This window comes from Chenopodium album, chromosome 27 (genome assembly GCF_948465745.1).
Source record: "Chenopodium album chromosome 27, dcCheAlbu1.1, whole genome shotgun sequence".
NCBI classification, from domain to species: Eukaryota; Viridiplantae; Streptophyta; class Magnoliopsida; order Caryophyllales; family Amaranthaceae; genus Chenopodium; species Chenopodium album.
This window is the reverse complement of record NC_137860.1, coordinates 24,729,352-24,751,534: the sequence shown is the minus strand read 5'-3', so window position 1 is coordinate 24,751,534 and position 22,183 is coordinate 24,729,352. Positions and strand designations below refer to the sequence as shown.

Genomic DNA, 22,183 nt, shown 5'->3' with positions numbered 1-22,183 from the left:
ACAATGCATTAAATACTTCCCAATTAAAGAATATCACTAACATACAATATATCTACCATTCTACCAACATTATTATACGTAGTATGATTTTGGTGTACCATATAAGTATTTACTTCGTAAGTATATAACTGTTGAAAAAACAATGTTTTTGCCCTTTTTGGCATGGTTAACAGAATTTAGGTTGACAGTCTTGACACAAATCACACAATGACACAACTATGTCAAAGGGTGGTTAGTTCAAAGTTTGAACAACTATGCAGCTATGCAACTAATGCAAGTGATGCCTGTAGTCTATACACTGTAGATGCCTTGAAAATAAACCATAAATGCTGTCTTAATTATTAGGTGCTTTGTTGTCAATGTACAGCTGTACTAACATTAGGGATGGCATTTAGTTGGTTAGCCCTCAATTTTCACACTAAAATAGTTAAACTGCTTGTTACTTCTTACTTCCTCCGTGTTTTAGCAAGTGTTACACTTTGATCGGTATATAGTTTTAGACAATTTAATTGACTTAAATAAAATAAGAGGTAAATGAGATAGTTGGAGTATTAATAAATTGTAAAAGAAAGATAGTGGGGTAATTGTTTATTGAAAAGTAATAAATGTGAGAGGAAAAATATAATTAAAAAAAAGTAGTAATGGGTTTGGGTATGGACTATGAAAGGAGAGAGATATAATATATTAATGTAGCTTTTAAATGAAGTGTAACACTTATTAAAAGACGGCCGGATTTGGTAAATGTAACACTTATTAAAACACGGCTGGATTTAGTAAGTGTAACACTTATTAAAACATGGAGGGAGTATGTTCAAATCGATTAAAATTTGCTTATTTGAGATTGAAAGATGGATCTGAATTATTTTTGAAACTAACCAATCCAGATATTGTTAAAGCGGATAAGAACTGGAACTTGATGATCAAACAAACTGATTGAATTTGACACAAAACCGAACTGAACCAAATATGGCTTAAACCGTTTTTTACGCGAACTATTTCTCACCCGAAACCTTATGAACCAGGTAAAAAACTGTTAAAATCAAACTGCATCAAACCACAACATGTTTGAACCACCGCAAACTGTGTAAATCGAATCGTTTACAAAACTGAAACTGTTTAAACTAACTGTTGACAAATAATAAAAAAAAAATAAAATCAGTGTAGTTGAAGTTAGATTAAATGTTTAGTTTTCCTAAAAAACAAAATTGTTTTAATGTTGATTTTTTTATATACATTTATTATACAAATTGAGGCCTAGAGACTATAGATCCCAAAGATTAGGAAGAACTTGATTTCATATAGGTCCCCTTCTAACACGTCTTCAATGATAACAAATCTTGGCATTGAAGTATATAATGTTGTAATTAATTTAACTACCTTATAAAGTATATAATGTTGTAATTAATTTAACTACCTTATAAAGTATATAATGTTGTAATTTACAACCTTATAAAGTATATAATCTAATTGACTACGTCCCACCAAAATCTTACGTGTGACTTTTTTTCCCGGCGTTGACCCTTTTACGTGAGGTCACGTGACCCTTTAGTGACTTAATTCCCCCCCTTTTTCCCAAATTTTTCCACTCTCTCGAAAACCTACTGTTCATCATTCACTTCTCTCTCCTCATTACCAATCGCCCAACTACACTGATTTGACCAAAATTGCATAAGGTTCTGAGCAAAATTTGCCCTTTTTCTTCATTTTCAATGGTTAAAAGCTCTTGGGTATTCCACACTTGCACAGTTGCATTTGCCGTCGGATGGTGAAGCCATTTGCACCTGCATCCAGAAATACAACTAATGGTTACAAAAAACCCCCAACTCCAAAAAAACGCAATTTTTAGGATAGAAATCAGCAATTAAAAAGGGGATTCGACCGAAAACAATCATAAAAACATAACTTGAAGGAATTCTAGCTTAATTACCCAAATTGAAGAGGAAATTAGCTCAAAGAAGGGAGATACGAAGTGCAATTAGGGATTTGGGGATTATAATAAGGGCTGAATTGGTGAGGAAGTGGGAAACTTTGGGGCAAAAGAGGGGGGGGGGGGGGGGGGGGAGGAAGTCATCGAAGGGTCACGTGACCCTCACATGACATGGTCAACGCCTGGGAAAAGTCAAACGTGAGATTCCGGTGAGAGGTAGTCAATTACAACATTTCATACTTTATAAGGTAGTTAATTACATCATTTTGTTTTTAGGGTAGTTTTTCGCAAAATATAGAGTTTAAAAGGTAGTTTTTCACAAAAAAAATCCTAGAATAAATTATGAATTCTTTAGATAAAAATGTTAATATCAAAAGATAATATTTTATATTTAACTAATTTAAACTTTAAAATCTCATTCGCTAATTTTGCTTATTTGGCTTTTAAATTTAATTCTAAAATTATTTTCCAATTTCTTATTTAATTGGCTATAATAAAAATTTATACTCCTACATGGCGGGTTATGAAAATTTTATCCTATGTGGCTCTCTAAAAACTCGGAAAAAAAACTCCCCTTAAATAATTTTAGTTTAGTAAATATACTTTCAGTTCATTAGGAATAATTTAAGTGCAATAAAAAGATATCAAATTAATAATAACATATATCTATTTACAAATAAAACTTCAAGAAGTACAATATATTATATAAATGAGCGATATAATATCGTATGTCTAAATACTTTACATTATCAAAAGGGGTTATGTGATATGGAATTGTTATGTGACCATATTTAAGCTAAAAGTTTGATATATGATATGCCACTATGAATTTCTAGGAATTCCTTTTGGGCTTACTATACTTCCTTTCAAGGATGGATGAACCATAATTTCAATCCTCTCTTAAGAAAATGAGTCTTTGTATTCTTTGATGACATATTGGTGTACAATACTTAGCTTTTTTGTTGGACTTAAACAATGTGCTTCAATTGTTGAAATAAAATACTCTCTATGTTCAAGTTACTTGCAACAATTACCAAAAATGGCCGTTTCACATTACTAGCAACACACTTTTTTTTTTCCTTTTATAGTAAGTTTATATGTGTGATTTTACAAAATTACCCTTACTTTTTTTAAACACCCTAATTAAACTACTTATTTTAAGTTATTAATTAAATCCTAACATTGATTAACTTAATTATTTCCACCAAAAACATTCCCCTTCCATCTATATTCATTCTCACCACCACCACCAATCTCCATTCTAGGTTCATCAACCCAAAAACTTCTCTCTTTGTTCATCTCCCCTCGATTCGACCTCAACATTCTATGGAGACACCACCATCACCAAAAGTCACTGCCATCGTTCTTTTTGTTGTGGCCGCCTCCGTTTTCTCTTTCTTCCTCTTCTTGTTATTTTGTCATTGCCGGTGAAGCACATATTTGAATATTTTATGGTCAAATTTAACCATAAAAACTCTAGACCTAGAGTTTTAATGGGTAAATTTGACCAATTAAAGCTTTAATTGATGATAGATAGTTGTGGGTTTCGGACTTTGGGGTTCTAGGTTTGGGTTCGAGTTATCGGTTGTGGATTTTGGGGTTATGGGTTCGTGGGTTGTGAGTTTCGGGGTTGTGGGTGGTGGATCTAGGTTCGTGGGTTTCGGGGTTGTGGGTGGTGTATCTAGGTTCGTGGGTTGAGGGTTTCGGGGTTGTGGGTGGTGGTTCTGGGTTCTTGGGTTGTGGGGGTTTGGGGTTCGTGGGTGGTGGGTATCGGGGTTCGTGGGTGGTTGGGTTGTGGGTTCGGTGTTGCTTAGGTGCTTAGTGGGTTTTCACTACTAGGTGCATGGTGATGTTGGGTGGTTTCATGGTGCTGGGTGGTTTGGTGCTAGATGGTAGTGTTGGGTGGTTTTGTGGTGTTAGATGGTGGTGTTGGGTGGTTTTTATTTATTTATTTTTGGGTTGGATTAACACTTAAGTGTATGCCCTTATTTTTCATTGATCATGTTTTCAATCTTTTGCCTAGGAGTCCGCAATCACCCCCTTGTTGCGAGTAACTTGAAACGCAGGGAATATTTTATTTGAGTAAAGAAGTTACTTAACCGATGTTCTTTTGCCATCTGTAAGAAGGGGGGAGTAGTTAGGGCATTTCATCTTATTGAGTGGAGTACGGAATTGATCCTCAAAAGGTGGAAACCTTGAGAGAGAAGAATTTATATTATATGCTGAATGAATCATTTATTTTATGATTCCGTCCCTACCATTATTTTCATATGTGATTTGGTTTATCCGGGGTTATAATTGTCTTTTCAAGTACTAGTGGAGGGGTACATGCGTCTTTTCATGTACTAATTGAGGGGTACATGTGTAATTTACTCACAAAACAGTGAATGTAAGTTGCAAACAGTAATTGGACATTCCACCAAAAGTACTGAATAAATGACCACGTTTTTTCAATATATTTACAGTAATGCCACTAGATTAACAAAAATTCGTTTATCTGGCAGAGAAACTTGTATTTACCGATAGGAAAACATGTCAATTATTTAAAAATAGACCAAGTATATCTATGTTTTTGTAATCTGCATCAATATGCATTACTAGATGAGTCTTATGAATCGTAGTTTGCTGAAAATGCCTTAGAGTTGAGAAATACAAGACGAAGAATTATTTTTTCATTATCAAGTCCAAGATTGTCAATAATAGATGCATCATGCGTGCATTCATTCATAAGGGTGTGTTCTATTCACATGATTTTCACTTATCTGAACATAATTGCACTTATTTGAACTTTGAATATTACACTTGAAATTAAATAAGTGAAAAATAAGGTGAACAGAACAAATCTTATTTTTTGAACTTATTAAACCTTATTGAACTTATTGTATAAACTTAATTGAACTTATCTGAACTGTAATTAGCTAAACTTATTTGAAGTTAGTAGATCAGACCTTATTAAACTCATTAACCTTATTGAACTTATTGTTAGACCAGATTGAACTTATTAGAACTTATTGGACCTTATTATTAGACTTGATTAGAACTTATTAGACCTTATTTTACTTATTGAAAATTATTATACATTATTTAACTTATTGGAACTTATTATACATTATTTAACTTATTGGAACTTATTAGACCTTATTGAACTTATTAGATCTTATTAAACTTATTGGATCTTATTGTAACTTATCTGAACTTATTACACTTGAAACTTGTTTTAATAAGGTAGATATAGAAAAAGCCCTATAGCTTAGGAATAAATTGAATAATTAACTTTATCATTTTCATATATATGATTCTAATTTTATTAATCTTAATTTTCATCTGATTGATCTTAATCTTCATTTGACTGATCAAATAAAGTATTCACAAGAATCTACGTAGCACATTTTTGAAAGCAATAAAATTGTATCAAGAGCTCTTTGTTGCGCATGATTTTACTAGCTTATCTTTGTTTTTTCTTTTCCATTGTTTCTCTTCGAGATAAATTTGTTAGGTAAGACCTTAAACAAAATCAAATGCTGAAGAGGAAAATATTCTAGTCATATGTATTAAGAATCAACACACGGTTTATTAATAAAGAGTAAAATAGTTACAAATCTTACATCCATATAAGTCTGTAAAAAAGACCCATTTTTATTAAAAAGTTTACCTTCAAAGTACACCACATCTAATTCCGTAAATTCTCTCTAGAATGAGCATAACCCCTACGCATCCAAATTCCCGCGATCTGATTGATCAATTGCATCGATCAAACAAAAAACCAAAAAGAAAGATAACACAATTCATTTTTAATAGAGATGATGATTCTGAAAATCCACAAGGCAACGCTGCTGTGGAAATTGAAAATGGTGTTTTCAATCAAGGACCTGTAGGCCAAATGCCAAGCAAAAACCCTGTTCTACAGAAGCCCCCTATGCCTCCCCCAGTCCTTGGAGCAAACTCAAAATCATTTAGAGACTTGCTTAGGGACACCCAGTTAGCAACCTCTGCAGATATGGGAAATGCAACTGAAATTGACGATGATGATGTTTCTGATGATGATGATGAGGCTCCAGCAGGTATTGAAGACAATGAGAGGTGCCCTATAATTCTGCTAACCAAAGAAGAAAAACGAGCCATGCGTAAACCTTGGAAACACACCCTGATTATAAGGATGTTCGATGGAAGCTTGGGATATATGGGACTGATGAAACGTTCGAAAAGTAAATGGAAACTAAAAGGAGAACTTATCTTAACTGATATTGGTTGCAAATATTTTATAGCTAGATTTAACAATGTGGCCATGGTTAATGGATGACAAATACCTCACTATACGGAAATGGACTCCTAACTTCATTCCGGAAGAGGCCTCCATCAATGTTCTTACTGCTTGGGTACGTATCCCCAATTTGTCAGTAGAATATTTTGAAAAGGAGTTTCCGAAAAAGGTTGGAGCAAAAATTGGAAGAGTTATTCATGTCGATAGATCTACAGTTTATGCGGAGAAAGGTCAATTCACAAGACTTAGTGTTGAAATTGATCTATCGAAGCCCCTTTTAGCCAAATTTTGGTTGAAAGGTAGGATTTGGAGAATACAATATGTGGGCATTAGGATGCTATGCTATAAATGTGGTATGCTTGGACACGTCGAGGACCAATGTGCATCGAGGAATCATACTGATAATATGGTTGTGGATCAAGTTAACAATCAGTTCAATGAGCTTACTATGAAGCAGAATCGTGTCGAAGTGCATCAAAAAGCCCCCATTGCCAAGCCGGAAGAAGTGGACAGCTATGGTGATTGGATGTTGGTGAAAAAACCGGGTCGAAATTAAAACGCAACCCAAAAGTTGATAAGGGTTGGTCGAATCAGGTAAAGGATGGTCCAAATCAAGTCAAGGGTGCAAGTCAACACTTGCCAAAACAGCAAGCTATTTCAACGGAGGAAATACTAGTTGATCAGCCAGATTTACATCCAACGCACATCAGGGGGTATTTTGGTAACTACCCTTAATAAGTGAAGGGTAAGTATGTAACATCACTGAAACCTTTGGGTTAACTGATAAGATTTGAGTAACGCCTTCCTCATTCAACGAAGTAACATGCCGTTACCTCCGTTTTTTTCACTTTCCCAATTTCAATTACCCGTTTGTTTTTTCAATAGGAGAAAATCCTTTCCGACGAAAAGTTCGATTGTTGTAGTACATTCTGATGTCGTATATTGCAATTGGGATATTCTCCGCTTCAAATTAGTCAATAATTCCTGGCGATTTCAATTGAAGACACACCTTTCACATGTTCGAACAATTCATACTTTGTCGAATTTTGAATTGAAATGATACCAGCTGTCGCTCGTAGTTCATTGGCTTAGTGGAGTCTCTGTAAGTGAATTTCATGTATTATTAATGCGTTTATGTATAATTATAAATTCAAATTCATCAATTGATAATGATACTGTCGCCCTCAAGGTGCCAGAACTGGATTGAAAATAAGGAAGCCCAAACATGATTACATGAGTACTAAGTAAAATTCACAATCATTTAATTTTGGTTTGAACAAATCTGATCAAACAAGATGCCCAACGACATCTCTAACCAGTACTAATCTGTACATTAAAACCGAAATGTAAATAAAGAATTGAAATATCGGGAATTATGCGTAAGCAGGTAATAGGAGTTGCTCGATACACCTTCACCTATGTCATCTTCAGAGCCCTCAAGGATGGGAAAACAGATCTGAATGAAGATGTCAATGGAGTTCCAAAATGCATGGTCGAATTTTTTAAGTTATTCTCAATTTCAATTGGGTTTGTTCTTAACGACGTTAATGGTGCCGTTATATGGCCCACAGTAACGGTAGCAATCCGTCCTTAACGACGAAAAGTACAAAAGATTATAAAAATAATATGCAGTACGCTGTGGGGCCCACATAAGCTCCTGATTTACAAACTTTTGTAAATCAGGTTGATTGCCTGGGTTTTCCTCATTTCAACGGGGGGTATCAAAGAAATAAATTCGAGTTTTGAGGTTCTTGCGGGTCAAGGTGAAATCGAAGATATTCCTTTGGAAAATTCAATATCTAAGGATATTTTTCAAGGAGCAATAAACTTGGGAACAAAAGATAGTGAAAAAGATTTGGGATTATCTTCCCATATAAGTAGTGAAATTAATATTCCCAAAATAAACTTAGGTGATAATTCTCAAGGAAATCTTGGTAATTATCCCAATTCCAATCCATTTAATTCAGAAAAAAATAACTAAGGAAAACGTTTGGGAAAAAAAATTCGATTTTTAAGAAAAAAGATTCTGGCAAAGCTACCAAAAATACAACCCAAAATTCCAAGCCACTTGCACCAATAACGAATTGAACCTAGAGAATTTGAGGGAAGCTACTGAATTTTTTACTTCCAAAAACAAGCCAGGAAAAGAAAACTCGAATGCAAGCCCTTCGATAGCTATTCCACAAAAGAACAAAGAAGCAACTACAGAGGATTTTGAAGTAGCAGTTCAAGATGCAAGTCCAAGAGAGCTCACTCATGTTTCCCCAACCATCGGATGTAGTCCTATTGAAGATTCGACAGACAAAACTCTATGTGTGGGACAACCGATGGAGATACCTTATTTGGGCATAGCCGACCCCCTGACGAACATGTTGGAAGTGAGGATGGAATCTTGGATGGAATCGATCCCAGAACCGATGGAATTAGTGGTCACCTTGATGATACCCAATGAAGTAAGTCATTTAATGAGGCTTATCTCTAGTGCTTATATAAGTTCTTTACCTTTTGTTCCTTTATTAATGGAAGATACGATCCCAAATTTAGCTCCCAATTCCCAATCTATTTCATGCATGGTGTGGAATGTTCAAGGGGCAGGAAGTCGTGCTTTTATAAGTGCACTAAGGGAAGTAGTTAGAAACCATAGACCAAATGTGTTAGTGCTTGTAGAAACTCATATGGGGGGACATCAAGCAAAACATATTTCCACAGGACATACGAGAGTAGATGCTCAAGGTTTTAGTGGAGGGATATGGGTTTATTGGAAGCCGGATTTGGTTACAGTTGAGCCTATTTACCAACATAATCAATATATCACTATGAATATTCGTAGGGTGGGGGAAGAACCATGGTATTTTACTGCGGTTTATGCTAGTCCTGATCCTGTAAAACGGGCTGATTTATGGCGTGAATTAAAAGATTTTGCCGCTATTCATAATAAACCTTGGATGGTAGCCGGTGATTTCAATGATACCCGTTTTGCACATGAAAGAAGTTCTAGCTACCCTGAGACTACTAGAAGAACAGCTAGGTTCAATGAGTGGGTGGAGGATATGGATTTTCTTGAAATTGAATTTTATGGTCCGAACCACACTTGGGCTAGAGGTAACAGCATGGAAACTCGGACTAGTGCACGCTTCGACAGGGCTCTATGTAATGCCGATTGGAGCTTGCGTTTTGCTAATGCGGCTGCTAAGAATCTCCCAGCTATACAATCGGACCATTGTCCGATTTTAATTTCTCCAAACGGTTTTGCACCTATTTCTTCTATTAATAAACCCATCAAGTTTCAAGCGGCTTGGTTGACACATGATCATTTCCGAGAATTTATTGAAAATAAATGGGATAAATCTTGCCCCCTCGTGCCTTTATTGAGGAAAGTAGGGAATGATCTTCAAGAGTGGAATAGACATGTTTTTCATAATATTTTTAAGTAGAAGAGAAACTTGCTTGCTAGAATTTCGGGTGTACAAAAATGTTTAGCCGAGCAGCGTTCGAGAGATTTAATAAAGCTCGAGTCTAAGCTTAGGCAAGAGTTGGATGAAGTTGTTGAACAAGAAGAGCTTCTCTGGTATCAAAAGTCACGAGTTGAGTGGATTCGTGATGGTGACTGCAACACATCCTATTTTCATCTTAGCACTATTGCGAGAAGATGGAGGAATAATGTAATAGCTATTAAGGAAATTGGGAGTGGTGAATGGTTATATGAGAAGGAAGCAATCCAAAATAATATTGTGTCCTATTTTCAGACTTTATTCGAGGCCGATGAACAACAGCCTTTGTGTCCGTTACCATCTGGAATTTGTCCAGAATTTACCTCGAGGGATTGGGACTTATTATCAAGGCCTTTTGCAAGGTGTGAAATCGAGAAGGTGGTTTTCGAAATGGGAGCAATGAAGGCCCCGGGCCCGGATGGATTCCAAGCGCTTTTCTTCCAAAAGCATTGGGATTTAGTAGCTGAAAATGTGTATAAAGTTGCTCTCGATGCTTTGAATGGTAAGGGGCTCCTGGAAAATTTGAATGATACTTTCATAGTTCTCATACCCAAGGTGGACAATCCGGAGCTAGCCACGCAATTTAGGCCTATCAGCCGTTGTAATGTTGCTTATAAAATCATTACGAAGACCATTGTTAATAGGATAAAGCCTATGATGCCGCATTTAACCTCTTGTACAAAAACTAGTTTTGTGCCGGGAAGACAAAATACTGATAATATAGTTATAGTGCAAGAGGTAATTCATACCATGAGACAAAAGAAGAGTGGGAAAGGCTTGATGGCGATAAAAATTGATTTTGAGAAAGCTTATGATCGCTTAAGATGGGACTTTATCAGAGATACTCTGTGTGAAATTTTTTTCCCTCCTTTGATGACAGAACTCATTATGGAATGCATTACAACTTCTTCCATGAAGGTTTTGTGGAATAGTGATCCGACTCAAGCTTTTAAACCGGGGCGTGGAATCAGGCAAGGGGACCCCCTTTCTCCTTACATTTTTGTTTTGTGTATGGAAAGGTTGAACCAATAAATTGAAGAATCAATTATTGAAGATCGATGGAAGCCAATATATGCAAGTAGGAACAACCCAAAGCTCTCCAACCTTTGTTTTGCGAATGATATTATTTTATTTGTAGAGGCAACTGTAGAGCAAGCTATTGTTATTTAAGAAGTTCTGGCTCGTTTTTGTAGTGCATCGGGTCAAAAGGTTAGTTATCCGAAATCAAGGGTCTATTTTTCTCAAAATATGCCTATGGATAAAATTGTAGAAATTTGCCATGCTTTGGGGATTGATGAGACAGATGATTTGGGCACTTATCTTGGTATGCCTACTCTTACTAGTAGGGTTACTAGGGATACTTTTGCATATTTATGTGAAAAAATTTATCGAAGACTAGCAGGGTGGGAATCCAAGTATATTTCTTTAGCCGGAAGAATTACCTTGGCTAAGTCAACTTTGACAACTATGAGTTCGTATGCAATGCAAACGGCTAAAATTTCTAGATCTATTTGTGATGAAATTGATAAAAAAAAAATTAGGAGGTTTATTTGGGGTGGAGACGAGGAACATAGGAAAATCCATCTAATCTCTTAGGATTTTTTGCAAAAATCGAAGGACCAAGGGGGTCTAGGAATAAGATCGGCTAGGCAAACAAAAGCGGCTTTCCTAACTAAACTAGGTTGGCATGTTTTAACTGAGCCGAATGCTCTATGGGCTCGGGTTCTACGAGCTAAGTATTGTAAAGGAAGGTGTGACATTGACATGTTTGAACCAAAGTCAAACATGTCTAATGTGTGGAGAGGAATTTCTGAGACTGCTACTTTCATTTCGAAGGGGCCGAGGGTTGCTGTTAGGAATGGGCATCTACCCTTTTTTGGGACCATAATTGGGCCATGCATGCCAAAACCTCTAAGAGCTGTTGCTACTGCTATAATTCCAGACAACCTCGATGGAGCGACTGTAGAGGAATTGTGGGACGAAGAAGTGGGCTGGAAGTGGGATTCTTTTGCCCACTTGCTACCTGATGATGTTCTAAGATTAATTGAAGCTCATGCTTTGCGTAAAGACAATGATATGGGGGATAGACTCTATTGGGGTAATGGAACAAAAGGTAAATTCTCCATCAACTCTGCTATGCGCATCATTAGAAGAGACGATGATATTGGTGATGATGGTACATGGAAATTAATTTCGAAATTGAGAGTGCAGCAGCGAGCTAAAGTCTTCCTTTGGTTAGCTATGCATGATCGCATTATGACTAATGCAAATAGGGTGAAGCGCAACCTTACTAACTCTCCATGGTGTTAAACTTGTAACAAATTCAAGGAGACTACTCTACATGCTCTTCGTGACTGCCAGGCAGCAAGGGAAGTGTGGAGACAGGTGGGAGGTCCAGCTCTAGCCCCAAGTTTCTTTCAAGGATCTTTGCAAAATTGGATAGGACGCAACATTAAAATTCAGACTAGAAGCAATTTATCTTTAGAGATTTGACCGACTTACTTCATTATCTCTATATGGTGGATTTGGAGGTGGAGGAACAATGTAGTATTTGATAAACCTCATGAGATTCCTATTGATATAAATCAATTTCTTCTAGCGCGTTTCGAAGAAGTGTGGCGTGTTCTGGGTGAAGATGCTACCTCTTCGTCACAGCAACAAGGTCAAAGAAATGAGACACTTATTCGTTGGATGGCACCACCCATTGAATTGGCTGGCTAGCTTTGAACACGGATGGTGCGGCCAAAGGGGCACCAGGCCCAGCAGGTAGTGGAGGATTAGTTCGAGATCACACTGGTAAAATGCTTCATGCTTTTGCTCTTAAAAATGGGAATTGTGATGCGTTTATGGCTGAACTAAAGGCGATTGAGTATGGTCTAGAGTTAGCAAAGAGGATGAATGCTACTAAGCTCCAGGTACAAGTAGATAGTCAGTTTGTTGTCACAGCAATGAACAACGAAGAAATTCACCAAGGCCAAGGTTATCATATTATACGCCACTGCAAGCAGCTCATCAAGGATAACACCTGGCAAGTTCAAGTCATTCATATCTACCGAGAAGCAAATCGAGCAGCGGATTGGGTAGCAAATCATGGGGTCACCCACAACAATAATATCGAGTTGATTCAATTCCCTCCAACCGAGCTAGGACGTATTTTACATGATGATATTGTTGGTGTGGCTTGGCCACGTTTAATTTCTGTTTAGTTTTATTTTTTTTATTTCCCGGGGCCTAGCCCCTCGTTTGCATCCAAAAAAAAAATATATAAGTCTGTAAAATATTAGTTATACACAAACTTTCTACTTATAAATTATTTATGATCTCGTTCATATTTATTATTGGTGGGTACATGAAAAACTTAAACCAATTGAGTACAATAAAGAAAATGAAATTTGGCTTAAAATAATACCAACTATCAACGGTGTGTGCAAAATAATACGAACTCAACTATTTGCTGCTAGCGGTACCACCTTTATGAATATATGTGGAAAATAATACGCCGGTCACCGGAAAAGTATCCTGAAAAATATTCCATCTATATTTATTATTATTATTATTAATTTTTTTTTGAAAGAAATTATTATTATTATTATTATTATTATTATTATTATTATTATTATTATTATTATTATTATTATTATTATTATTATTATTATTATTATTATCTTTAATTTTGTTATTAATATTCTGTTTTTTCTTGTCAAAATCCATACTTCTTTGTTACTTTTTTTTTAATTGTCAATGTATTTAATTTTTTTTCAAAATATCTATAGTACGTAATTTCTAATACCACATTACCACCTAACAGTAAGTAGGGTATTTAAATACAATATTATTTTGATATAATTAGTTTAAAAAACAAAAAATCCCCCTACATTGTTTTGGTTGGTGAATTTGGGGAATTTTGGATTTTTGAAACTAATCTTTTCAGGATAATAATGCATTTAAATAACGTATGTACTATCGTGTGATAGTAGAAATTACCAAAGCTATTTTGAAAAAAAAATTAAAAACATATTGACAAGTTAAAAAAAAAAAGCCAAACAAAAATTTAGAAGAAAATTGTTAACATAATGTATTTTGAAAAGAAAACAGAAAATTAATTAAAATAATATAAAATAATAATAAAAATAGACGAAATATTGCTCGAAATACTTTTTCGGTGAACGTCATACTATTTTGCACATATAGTATAAAAGGTGGTACCGCTAATAGCAAATAGTTGAGTTCGTATTATTTTGCACACACCGCTGATAGTTGGTATTATTTTAAGCCAATTTTCCTAAAGAAAGAATCTAAAACTTTAGAGTAGAGATAGAGTTTTTTATATTCTAATATCACTAGGCGAAAAATAGGGTTGGCCACCGGTTCAAAACCCCCCTTTGCCACCGATTTTGAACCGCTGGCCAGTGGGGGGGTGGCAAAACCTAGCACAAAAGGCCACCGGTTCAAAACCGGTGGCAAAAACAAGAATAGCCACCAGTTAACCGGTGGCAATAACCTTTCCCGCTTTTTTTTTTATTGTGTATTAATGAGTATTGCCACCGGTTAACCGGTGGCAATAAAGCCCTTAAAAAAGAAAAAAAAAATTTTTTTTTTTTTGCATTTTTTTCACTTAAAATGTGGCAGAAACATATTTATATGTATAATATAAATAAAAACACATATATTCATGAATATGCAAGTAATTGTATACTTTTTAAGAGTGAAAAACTAAATTAATAAATACAAATAAATTCCTCGTACAACAATTCCAATTTAGAAGATCTAAATTAATCAAATTACACAAAACTAAAATCGAATATAAATAAAAAAAATTACAATATAAAAACAATATTCCTTCATCTTGATTCTTCGATTCCATTTAAGATCTAAATCAATAATATTCCCTGCATCAATCAAAACAAAAAAAAAAATTCGATTAAAACAAACACCCACAAAAATGCAAAAACCCAGGAAAAAAAAATCCACAAAAATAAAAACAAAAACAACTGAAAACCCAAAAAATCTACAACTAGTAATACCTAGGAGAAAACCCCGAAAAAAAAAATAAACAAAAATGAAAATAAAATCCCAGAAATAATTTTAGAAAACCGAATTAAAAACAACTTAAACCCAGAAAAATTGAGGAAAAACGAATTAAAATCCCAAATTGATTATAAACGCATAATTAAACCTCAAAAAACACATGCAATTTCAACAGAACACTCATGCAATTTCGTATTTAACATAAACTCTGAAACCCTCGAATAATAAAATTAAACCCAGAAACATAGACCCATAAACACTCATCAATTAAACCCATAAACTCAGAAAATTCCAAAATCAATTAAACATAGCAATTACAATTTATAAAATCAATTAAACCTAGAAACCCTAACCTCAAAACATCACACCCAGAAACTGCGAAAAAGGGCGTAAATTGCTATTGATGATGTAGATCTGTCGGTGTTGTTGATGTTGGTGTTGCTGGTGTGGTGGTGGCGTGGTGGTGGTGGCGATTTCGTGGGTAATGGGCAGGAGGATGCAGGAGGAGAACAGAGGAGAGAGGATGAAGGAGAGATTAGAAAGAGATGAATGCAGGAGGAGAACGGAGGAGAGAGGATGAAGGAGGATGCAGGAGAGATTAGAAAGAGAAGGAGAAAATGAGAAAGAGAAGGAAGAGAGCAGATCGATGAAGGAGATCGAAGTGAAAGAGAAAGAAGAGAGGGGAGAGCAGGAGAGAGAAAGAGGAAAAGGGGAGAGCAGGAGAGAGAATGAGAAAGCGCGGCTGAGCTGAGGGATGATGAGGTAGGGTTTGGGGTTTATAAGGGGGGGCGTTTTTTTTTTATTATTAATTAAAATGGCTATTGCCACCGGTTCAAAACCGGTGGCCTTATTATTATTGCCACGGGTTTGGTTTGAACCGGTGGCAATACCGGTTGGCCTCATCCCGCCCATTATTATTGCCACGGGTTTGGGTTGAACCGGTGGCCAATTAGCGGTGCATTTTTCAATTTTTCTACTAGTGTATCTATAAAAAACATATTCATAATTTTAATTTGACGTAGCTGTTGCAGCTTCGGAAAGTAATTGAAACACCTTTTCCACACATGGCATAAACTTTTGGGGATCAATGAAGCCGTTCTCAACAACAAAACCAAGCCTTATATTATCCATATAGGTCAGCACGAACACTATTAAACTCTGTATTGAGATCATGAGAAAGTATATGTTAATTTTTGAGATTAAATAATAAATAGAGTAATCAATATTGTCCCAAAAGTTAAAAAATAAAACTGTAAAACATAGATAATTTTGGTAATCAAATAATGAGATGCACAAATTATCGATCTTACCATATTAATTCCAGTTGGTACGAAGTAAAAGCCATTGACAGGGTGGTTTGCATAACTAACTTGGTCAGTTGGCCCAATCATATTCGTGATTGCAAAGCTACAATTCTTCCATCTTCGTTCAAGTGTTCGTGCAGCAGCCTACAAATTAAGGTGAATATTTATGTTACTCTTTACCTTTGGTCCATGTTCATTTTATTTAAACATTGTAATAATTTTTTCCTAAAAAAAAATTATACATACATACATACATACATACATACATATTTATATATATATATATATATATATATATATATATATATATATATATATATATATATATATATATATATATATATATATATATATATATATATATTAAAAAAAAAAATTTGGTGTTGAGAGAGTCACAAGGGCGGATGGTGAGAATTGATCTCAAGATCCCCTAAAATTGGGAAAGAAAGACTAACCACTTGAGTAGTTGAACTATCCCTCACTCTCAACCATTGTAATAAAACCTTTTTAATTCTCTGTTTTCTTATAATGGCTACTAAAATTTGACATTCAAACTTGTGTTTGTCTATGCAAAATATCAAACTTTACTATATATTTTTCATTTTAACTCACTCGATCTGTTCCTTATTGTTTGCAACATTTAACTCAAAACAATCTCACAAAACGTGAAATCATATTACAAACAATATGAAACTGAGGGAGTATGTAATTGTATGTAATTTTAATATACAAACCTTAAGGCCTCCAATTGTCCTTATAACCTCAAGCAGACTAGCCATGAGATGGAGACCAAGTGCACCATTCCTCTTCCTTTTGATAATATTGTGTGCTTTCTTGATAAATAGGAGTGGCTTTATAAGATCATCATCCTCCAAATTTGGGAATGGTACTTCAATATTTGTAATTCTATTTCCAAATAACTTTCCTTTGCGCATCTCTTCCGCGCTAAAATTTCCCTTCATACTCCTTACGTTGACAAATATTGAAGCTGTCGATTGTTTTTTCTTTAGTTGTCCTGGGTCTTTTTCTCGAATGTACAATTGAGTTCCAAGAAAGATTATCCCAACCAGAGGCGGAGCTAGCAGGGTACAAGGGGGGACAGCTGTCCCCCCACTTTAAAATAATAATAGCTTATAAATATATTTGTGTGCAATAGTATAACATATGAATGAAGATGGTGCAGTGGTTGAAGTGTTGATTTTAGAGCCTTATCCTCACCAATAGTATCCCCCACTTTTTTTTAATTTATTTTTTTGTTGTAAAACTTTAACTATTTAATAGCTATTTGTGTCATCGATTCGTTTGAGCACTACTTTTCCCAAAGATTTTTTTCAAATTATGCGATGTCTATTTGTCCCCCCGGTTTAAAATTTCTGGCTCCGCCACTGATCCCAACAATGATATCATTCACAGTCTATTTCACAAAACCACAATACATAAACCAGGGAGTTATATAAATAAAGTGTTAATTATTCGCGATCAATAAATATATACTTAAAAGAAAACATAAAAAAAAAAGGACATTTTGTGAAAAACTACCTTATAAAGCACTTTTTTTGCGAAAAACTACCTAATAAAAAAAATGTTGTAAGAAACTACCTTATAAAAGAGTAAATGTTGTAAGAGACTACCATTGGTCGGAAAGTCACTGTTGACTTTCATTTTTCGGCGTTGACCACATCACGTGTCGATCACGTGACTTTTAATTCACCCTTCCCTCCTTTTTTCTTAATTGGCACGTCACGTGATCAAAGCCGGAAAATAAAAGTCAACGATGACTTTTTGACCATGGGTAGTCTCTTACAACATTTACCCATTTATAAGGTAGTTTCTTACAACATTTTTTTTATTAGGTAGTTTCTCGCAAAAAAAATGTTTTATAAGGTAGTTTTTCACAAAATGTCCAAAAAAAAAAAGGAATAAAATTTAATAACAAGCTATATATCTTACCACTCCAAGAAGTGTCTTAATTCTTTTGACATCATCAAGAGAAAAAGTCATTGAGCAAACCCTAGTTGAACCTGGAAGACTGGTGTCTATATTTCCCGACCTTATTGGGGTTTGATCATCTTCAATAAATATCGATCCAACAGCTTGTCCAAAATCATACAATGAATAGATGATAGGAGTTATAAATTTGGGAACAATACTGAACATGTTCATCACAATTTGATTCATGTTAGACATCTTCCTTTGAATGGTAGTCGAAGTACTTTTTGAAGGGAAAGTACAAGGTAGCGTAGGATCATCGACACGTTTAACACAAGAGAGAAAAACTCCCATCATAGAAGTACCATCACCAATTGCATGATGAACTTTGAATACGAGAATTCCTTTTGCATCGATATGTTTTGGGTTGTTGATAATGTGAATTTGCCATAAAGGTTTATGTTGTGGAAGTTGTGAAGTAGTTATAGATGATATGTAATCATCATAATGGTCCTTATAACTTTCAGCGGATAAATCTTCTGGGAAATTTGGTACTTTAATATGATCTTCCACATTCACTTCTGCTTTCTTCCACATTTTCTTCCCCTTTCGATCTTCAATCTGGCAAGAACAATATATATTATTAAAATCACACATTAACAAGCATATTTAGGAAAAAAACCTACATACAATTAAGTTAGTTTTATATAAAGTATGACTTTCTTTTGACTTTTCTATTTTCCAATTAACAGAAAATTCGTAAGGAAGGTCCTTTAAAGTAGATTTTTTTTATTACAAAGGCCCTTTTATAAAAAAAGGTGGCACAAAAGATCCTTATATCATGTTTGGGTCGTTAGGAGGGTCCTTTGACCATTTTCCGGCGTTGACTTTTTGATTTTTCGGCCAAAAAAAGTCACGTGTAAAGCACGTGACTTATTAGTTTCCTTTTTTCCCGGTTTTCTCTCATTGTGGGGAGGATTAGCCTTGAATTACTTTGAATAGCCTTGAATTTTAATTTATTGGATTACAATTAAAGTTTTGGTGTTAATTGTTTTTAGAATTTAGGGTTTAATAGGGGAAAAAAGGGGATAACAAGAGAAAAGAGGAGGAAGAAAAAAGGGAACTTAGATGTGACTTTTTTTGGCCGGAAAATAAAAAAAGTCAACTTTGAAAAATTGTCAAAGGGCCCTCCTCACAACCCAAACATGATATAAGGACCTTTTGTGCCACCTTTTTTATAAAAGGGCCTTTATCACAAAAAGGTCTACTTAGAAGGACCTTATAAATTTTCCTTAACTGTAATACAAACCTTTTTTTTTTTGAAACCAAATTTAATTCAAATCTAGATTCTAGACTAATTACATTAAATTTTCCCCCTCTTTGCATGTTAGTGTTGAGTAATTAAATGAATAATGTTACCTACGTAGCTACGAGAGTAGCTTAACCATATAAATATACTATGGTAGACCACTCAAATAAATACGAAGTATAAGAACAAGTTTAGCCCCAAGTCTTAAAACTTGGATGTGACATCATTTTTTGTGGTCCCCATTGAAAATGATGTCATCAAATTCTTGTTAAGGCTCATTAAGACTTACACAAATTTATCACTTTAGCCCTAAGACTTAAATATTTGACATATTATATGTAACATATTATATGTAGAAAAGTGTAAAAAAAAAGGATAATAAAAATAAAAATAAAGTGGGTGAAGTGGGTCCCAATCTCAAGTGTTAAGTTGAGTGTTGAAATTTCAAGACTCAACTTGAGACTTGCTTGAGATTTTTGAAGAAAATTGGGAAAAGTTTTCAGTATAAATCTTAAGACTCAAAATGATGATGTCATCCTAAGTCTTAAGACTTGGGGCTAAATGCTCTAAGCAAGGTTTATGCTACCTACCTAATAACGTGCATTTATTTTGCATAAAACTATACTAGAAGAAATCAAGAAATAACATAGGACTAAGGGTCTGTTCACATTTACTGAACTAAGCTGAACTGAACTGAACTGATTGGAGCCGAGCTGAACTGAACTGATTGGAGTTGAACTGAACTGAACTGAGCTAAAATGAATATTTTATGAGAGAGGGATATTAAGAGCTGAATTGAACTGAACTGAACTGATTGGAGCTGAACTGAACTGATTAGAACTGAACTGAACTGAAATTAAGTAAATGTGAACAGACCCTAAATGTCTAAATCACAGGAATTTGTTTTTGTTCTTTTTTAAAGCTTCCTATAATATTTCTTGTTTATTTAAAAAGCTATTTTAGTTAATGTAGTAGTTACAACATCCCTTGCTTACTTGTAACAATTTAATTTATACACTCTATAGAATTGACATTAAATTATAGTGTATACCAAAGACAAACATTATTATTATGTAAGATTCTGTTAAATTCGATTGTACATATACTTAATTATAAATTATTACTTTTTTTTTTTTTTTAAACTTGTAATTAGATATAAAACGTATTAATGAACAAAGTTAGTCACCAAATTCAAATCATATTGAGGGTGTGTTATCTTCACCTTATTAGACCTGACCGTATCTGAAGTGAACTTATTAGACCTTTATTTAGGGTGTATTCTATTCACTTGATTTTTACTTATTTGCACTTATTAGACCTTATTAAAACTTATTTTAATTGTAATTTGTATTTGGGCAACCCTTATTAGAACTTATTTTCCCTAAATTGAATTTATCTGAACTTATTACACCTAAAATAAGTGAAAATAAGTCACCACAAACAATATATAGCCACCACATTATGAAGTTAAATTGTACATTTTTTTTCATTTGTTGTCACATTTTAACTTTAAAACTATTCATATACGTACACAATCTCTTTCACTTTTTTTATTTATATTTATTTTTATTTTTTTGCTTTATTTGGAATGAAAAATAATTATTTTGATCTTTATACAATCATCTCAATATATGTGAATAATTAAATATATCAATGATTGAATATATACGTTGTTTATTTGTCACACATTATGAACGTAAAATATAATAGAATGATGATAGAGAGATAGAGGTAGAGCGAAAAAACTACCACAATAGAAGAGAAACGGGGATGAGCGTTAGCGAAGACATCCTTGATGAAAGCAAAGATGGTTAAAAAATCAACAGGAATTTCCAACTCCATAAAACCAAGAATGTAGAGTGTTACCACCTCACTCAAAAAGTATTCAGTAGTTGGACTTACTGGTTCATCCAACTCTAAGCTCTCGTTCTTAACTTTGGTATTAACCCTCAATTTTGAGTAATCCATTTTTTTAAAGTATGCAATAAACTACAACAATTATTTAATTTTATATTTTCAGAAAGGTTGAGCAAATGATCCCTATTTATAGATACTTCAAAACGCTAGCTAAAGTGCGTAAATGCGTAATAAGTAGCAAACCTTGGATTGTTGACAAGTACACGTATGATATGATAATCCTGAAGAAAACAAAAAAAACGTTAGTTGTAATAAACGTTTTTGGAATGGTCCTGTATTACTCCGTACATTTTTTGTAATAAACTTTGGTGACATTTTGGAGAAGTTTGCTGGGAAACTTCATTGTATTAAATGAGAATTCATGGTTGAAAGAGAATTTAGTAATTGATCGCCTTAATTTGTGTAAGGATTTTAGGAATATTCATATCACGGATGATCATGACAAGAATGTGTCGTGACTTACACGTTATTAGTTGATTATCAATGTAACAATCCGTTAATTACCTTGTTTGTCCTCCCCTCAAGCTTAAAATGGTCTCAAAACCGAATTACGGATTACCGATCACCATATATATACCATCATAGGCATCATTCACAGGTGACAATGACTACTTAGAACCTCTCCATCAGAGCTTAAAAGATTGAGTATCACCGAACGAATCTCTGATCTATTTTAGTTGACACGTTTTGCAATTGATTATTTGATGCGCTTATTCACAAATTGTATTATATTAGGTTTTATGATATTAATTACAACAAAATATAGTCATGTGATTTTTTAAATTTGGATTGTTTTGATGTATATTTGATTAATATCCACTATATGCAATGTTTTACTTATTGATAATTTGAGACATTAATTATTAGCAAACATGATACAGCAAGTAGTACACCTCACTTTAACCTCCGAACACAAACTTTATGAAGTTTAACTGCAAACTCTCCATAATGTCACCAACCCTTAACCTTTTTTACAATGAGTCATTTTAAAAGTAAGAACTTTTGATCATGTGAATA

General features: G+C 34.2%; 3 protein-coding genes across 3 annotated transcripts; 1 reads left to right on the top strand and 2 right to left on the bottom strand.

Annotated features, from left to right (window-relative positions):
* The first annotated feature begins 5,621 nt into the window (after positions 1-5,621).
* Positions 5,622-11,275, top strand: LOC145619826 (uncharacterized). The gene is made up of 7 exons (XM_081674518.1): positions 5,622-6,132; positions 6,197-6,720; positions 7,576-7,715; positions 7,872-8,122; positions 8,283-9,565; positions 9,623-10,698; positions 10,873-11,275. The coding sequence occupies exons 1-7, from the start codon at positions 5,622-5,624 to the stop codon at positions 11,273-11,275; spliced, it is 4,188 nt and encodes a 1,395-aa protein (XP_081530644.1).
* Positions 11,276-15,702: 4,427 nt separating this feature from the next.
* On the bottom strand, positions 15,703-17,072 carry LOC145619081 (wax ester synthase/diacylglycerol acyltransferase 7-like). The gene is made up of 3 exons (XM_081673680.1): positions 16,746-17,072; positions 16,018-16,155; positions 15,703-15,865 (listed from the first exon to the last, which is right to left on the bottom strand). Exons 1-3 carry the CDS (start codon positions 16,971-16,973, stop codon positions 15,716-15,718), a joined length of 516 nt encoding a protein of 171 aa, XP_081529806.1. The 5' UTR covers positions 16,974-17,072; the 3' UTR covers positions 15,703-15,715.
* Positions 17,073-17,347: 275 nt separating this feature from the next.
* On the bottom strand, positions 17,348-21,217 carry LOC145619824 (wax ester synthase/diacylglycerol acyltransferase 5-like). The gene is made up of 3 exons (XM_081674517.1): positions 20,999-21,217; positions 17,962-18,561; positions 17,348-17,425 (listed from the first exon to the last, which is right to left on the bottom strand). Exons 1-3 carry the CDS (start codon positions 21,215-21,217, stop codon positions 17,348-17,350), a joined length of 897 nt encoding a protein of 298 aa, XP_081530643.1.
* Positions 21,218-22,183: the final 966 nt, after the last annotated feature.

Excerpts from the sequence above, each read along its gene's own strand:
- LOC145619826 (XM_081674518.1), top strand. The coding sequence starts at position 5,622 with ATGAGCATAACCCCTACGCATCCAAATTCCCGCGATCTGATTGATCAA. Across the intron at positions 6,133-6,196 it reads ACTGATGAAACGTTCGAAAA|ATTTAACAATGTGGCCATGG; the intron begins GTAAATGGAAAC and ends TTTTATAGCTAG. Across the intron at positions 10,699-10,872 it reads TTTGTTTTGTGTATGGAAAG|TGCATCGGGTCAAAAGGTTA; the intron begins GTTGAACCAATA and ends TCGTTTTTGTAG.
- LOC145619081 (XM_081673680.1), bottom strand. The coding sequence starts at position 16,973 with ATGAAGGGAAATTTTAGCGCGGAAGAGATGCGCAAAGGAAAGTTATTT. Across the intron at positions 16,156-16,745 it reads GGACAATTGGAGGCCTTAAG|GCTGCTGCACGAACACTTGA; the intron begins GTTTGTATATTA and ends CTTAATTTGTAG. Across the intron at positions 15,866-16,017 it reads TACCAACTGGAATTAATATG|AGTTTAATAGTGTTCGTGCT; the intron begins GTAAGATCGATA and ends ATCTCAATACAG.
- LOC145619824 (XM_081674517.1), bottom strand. The coding sequence starts at position 21,217 with ATGGATTACTCAAAATTGAGGGTTAATACCAAAGTTAAGAACGAGAGC. Across the intron at positions 18,562-20,998 it reads CCCGTTTCTCTTCTATTGTG|ATTGAAGATCGAAAGGGGAA; the intron begins GTAGTTTTTTCG and ends TGTTCTTGCCAG. Across the intron at positions 17,426-17,961 it reads TTAAGACACTTCTTGGAGTG|ACTGTGAATGATATCATTGT; the intron begins GTAAGATATATA and ends TTTGTGAAATAG.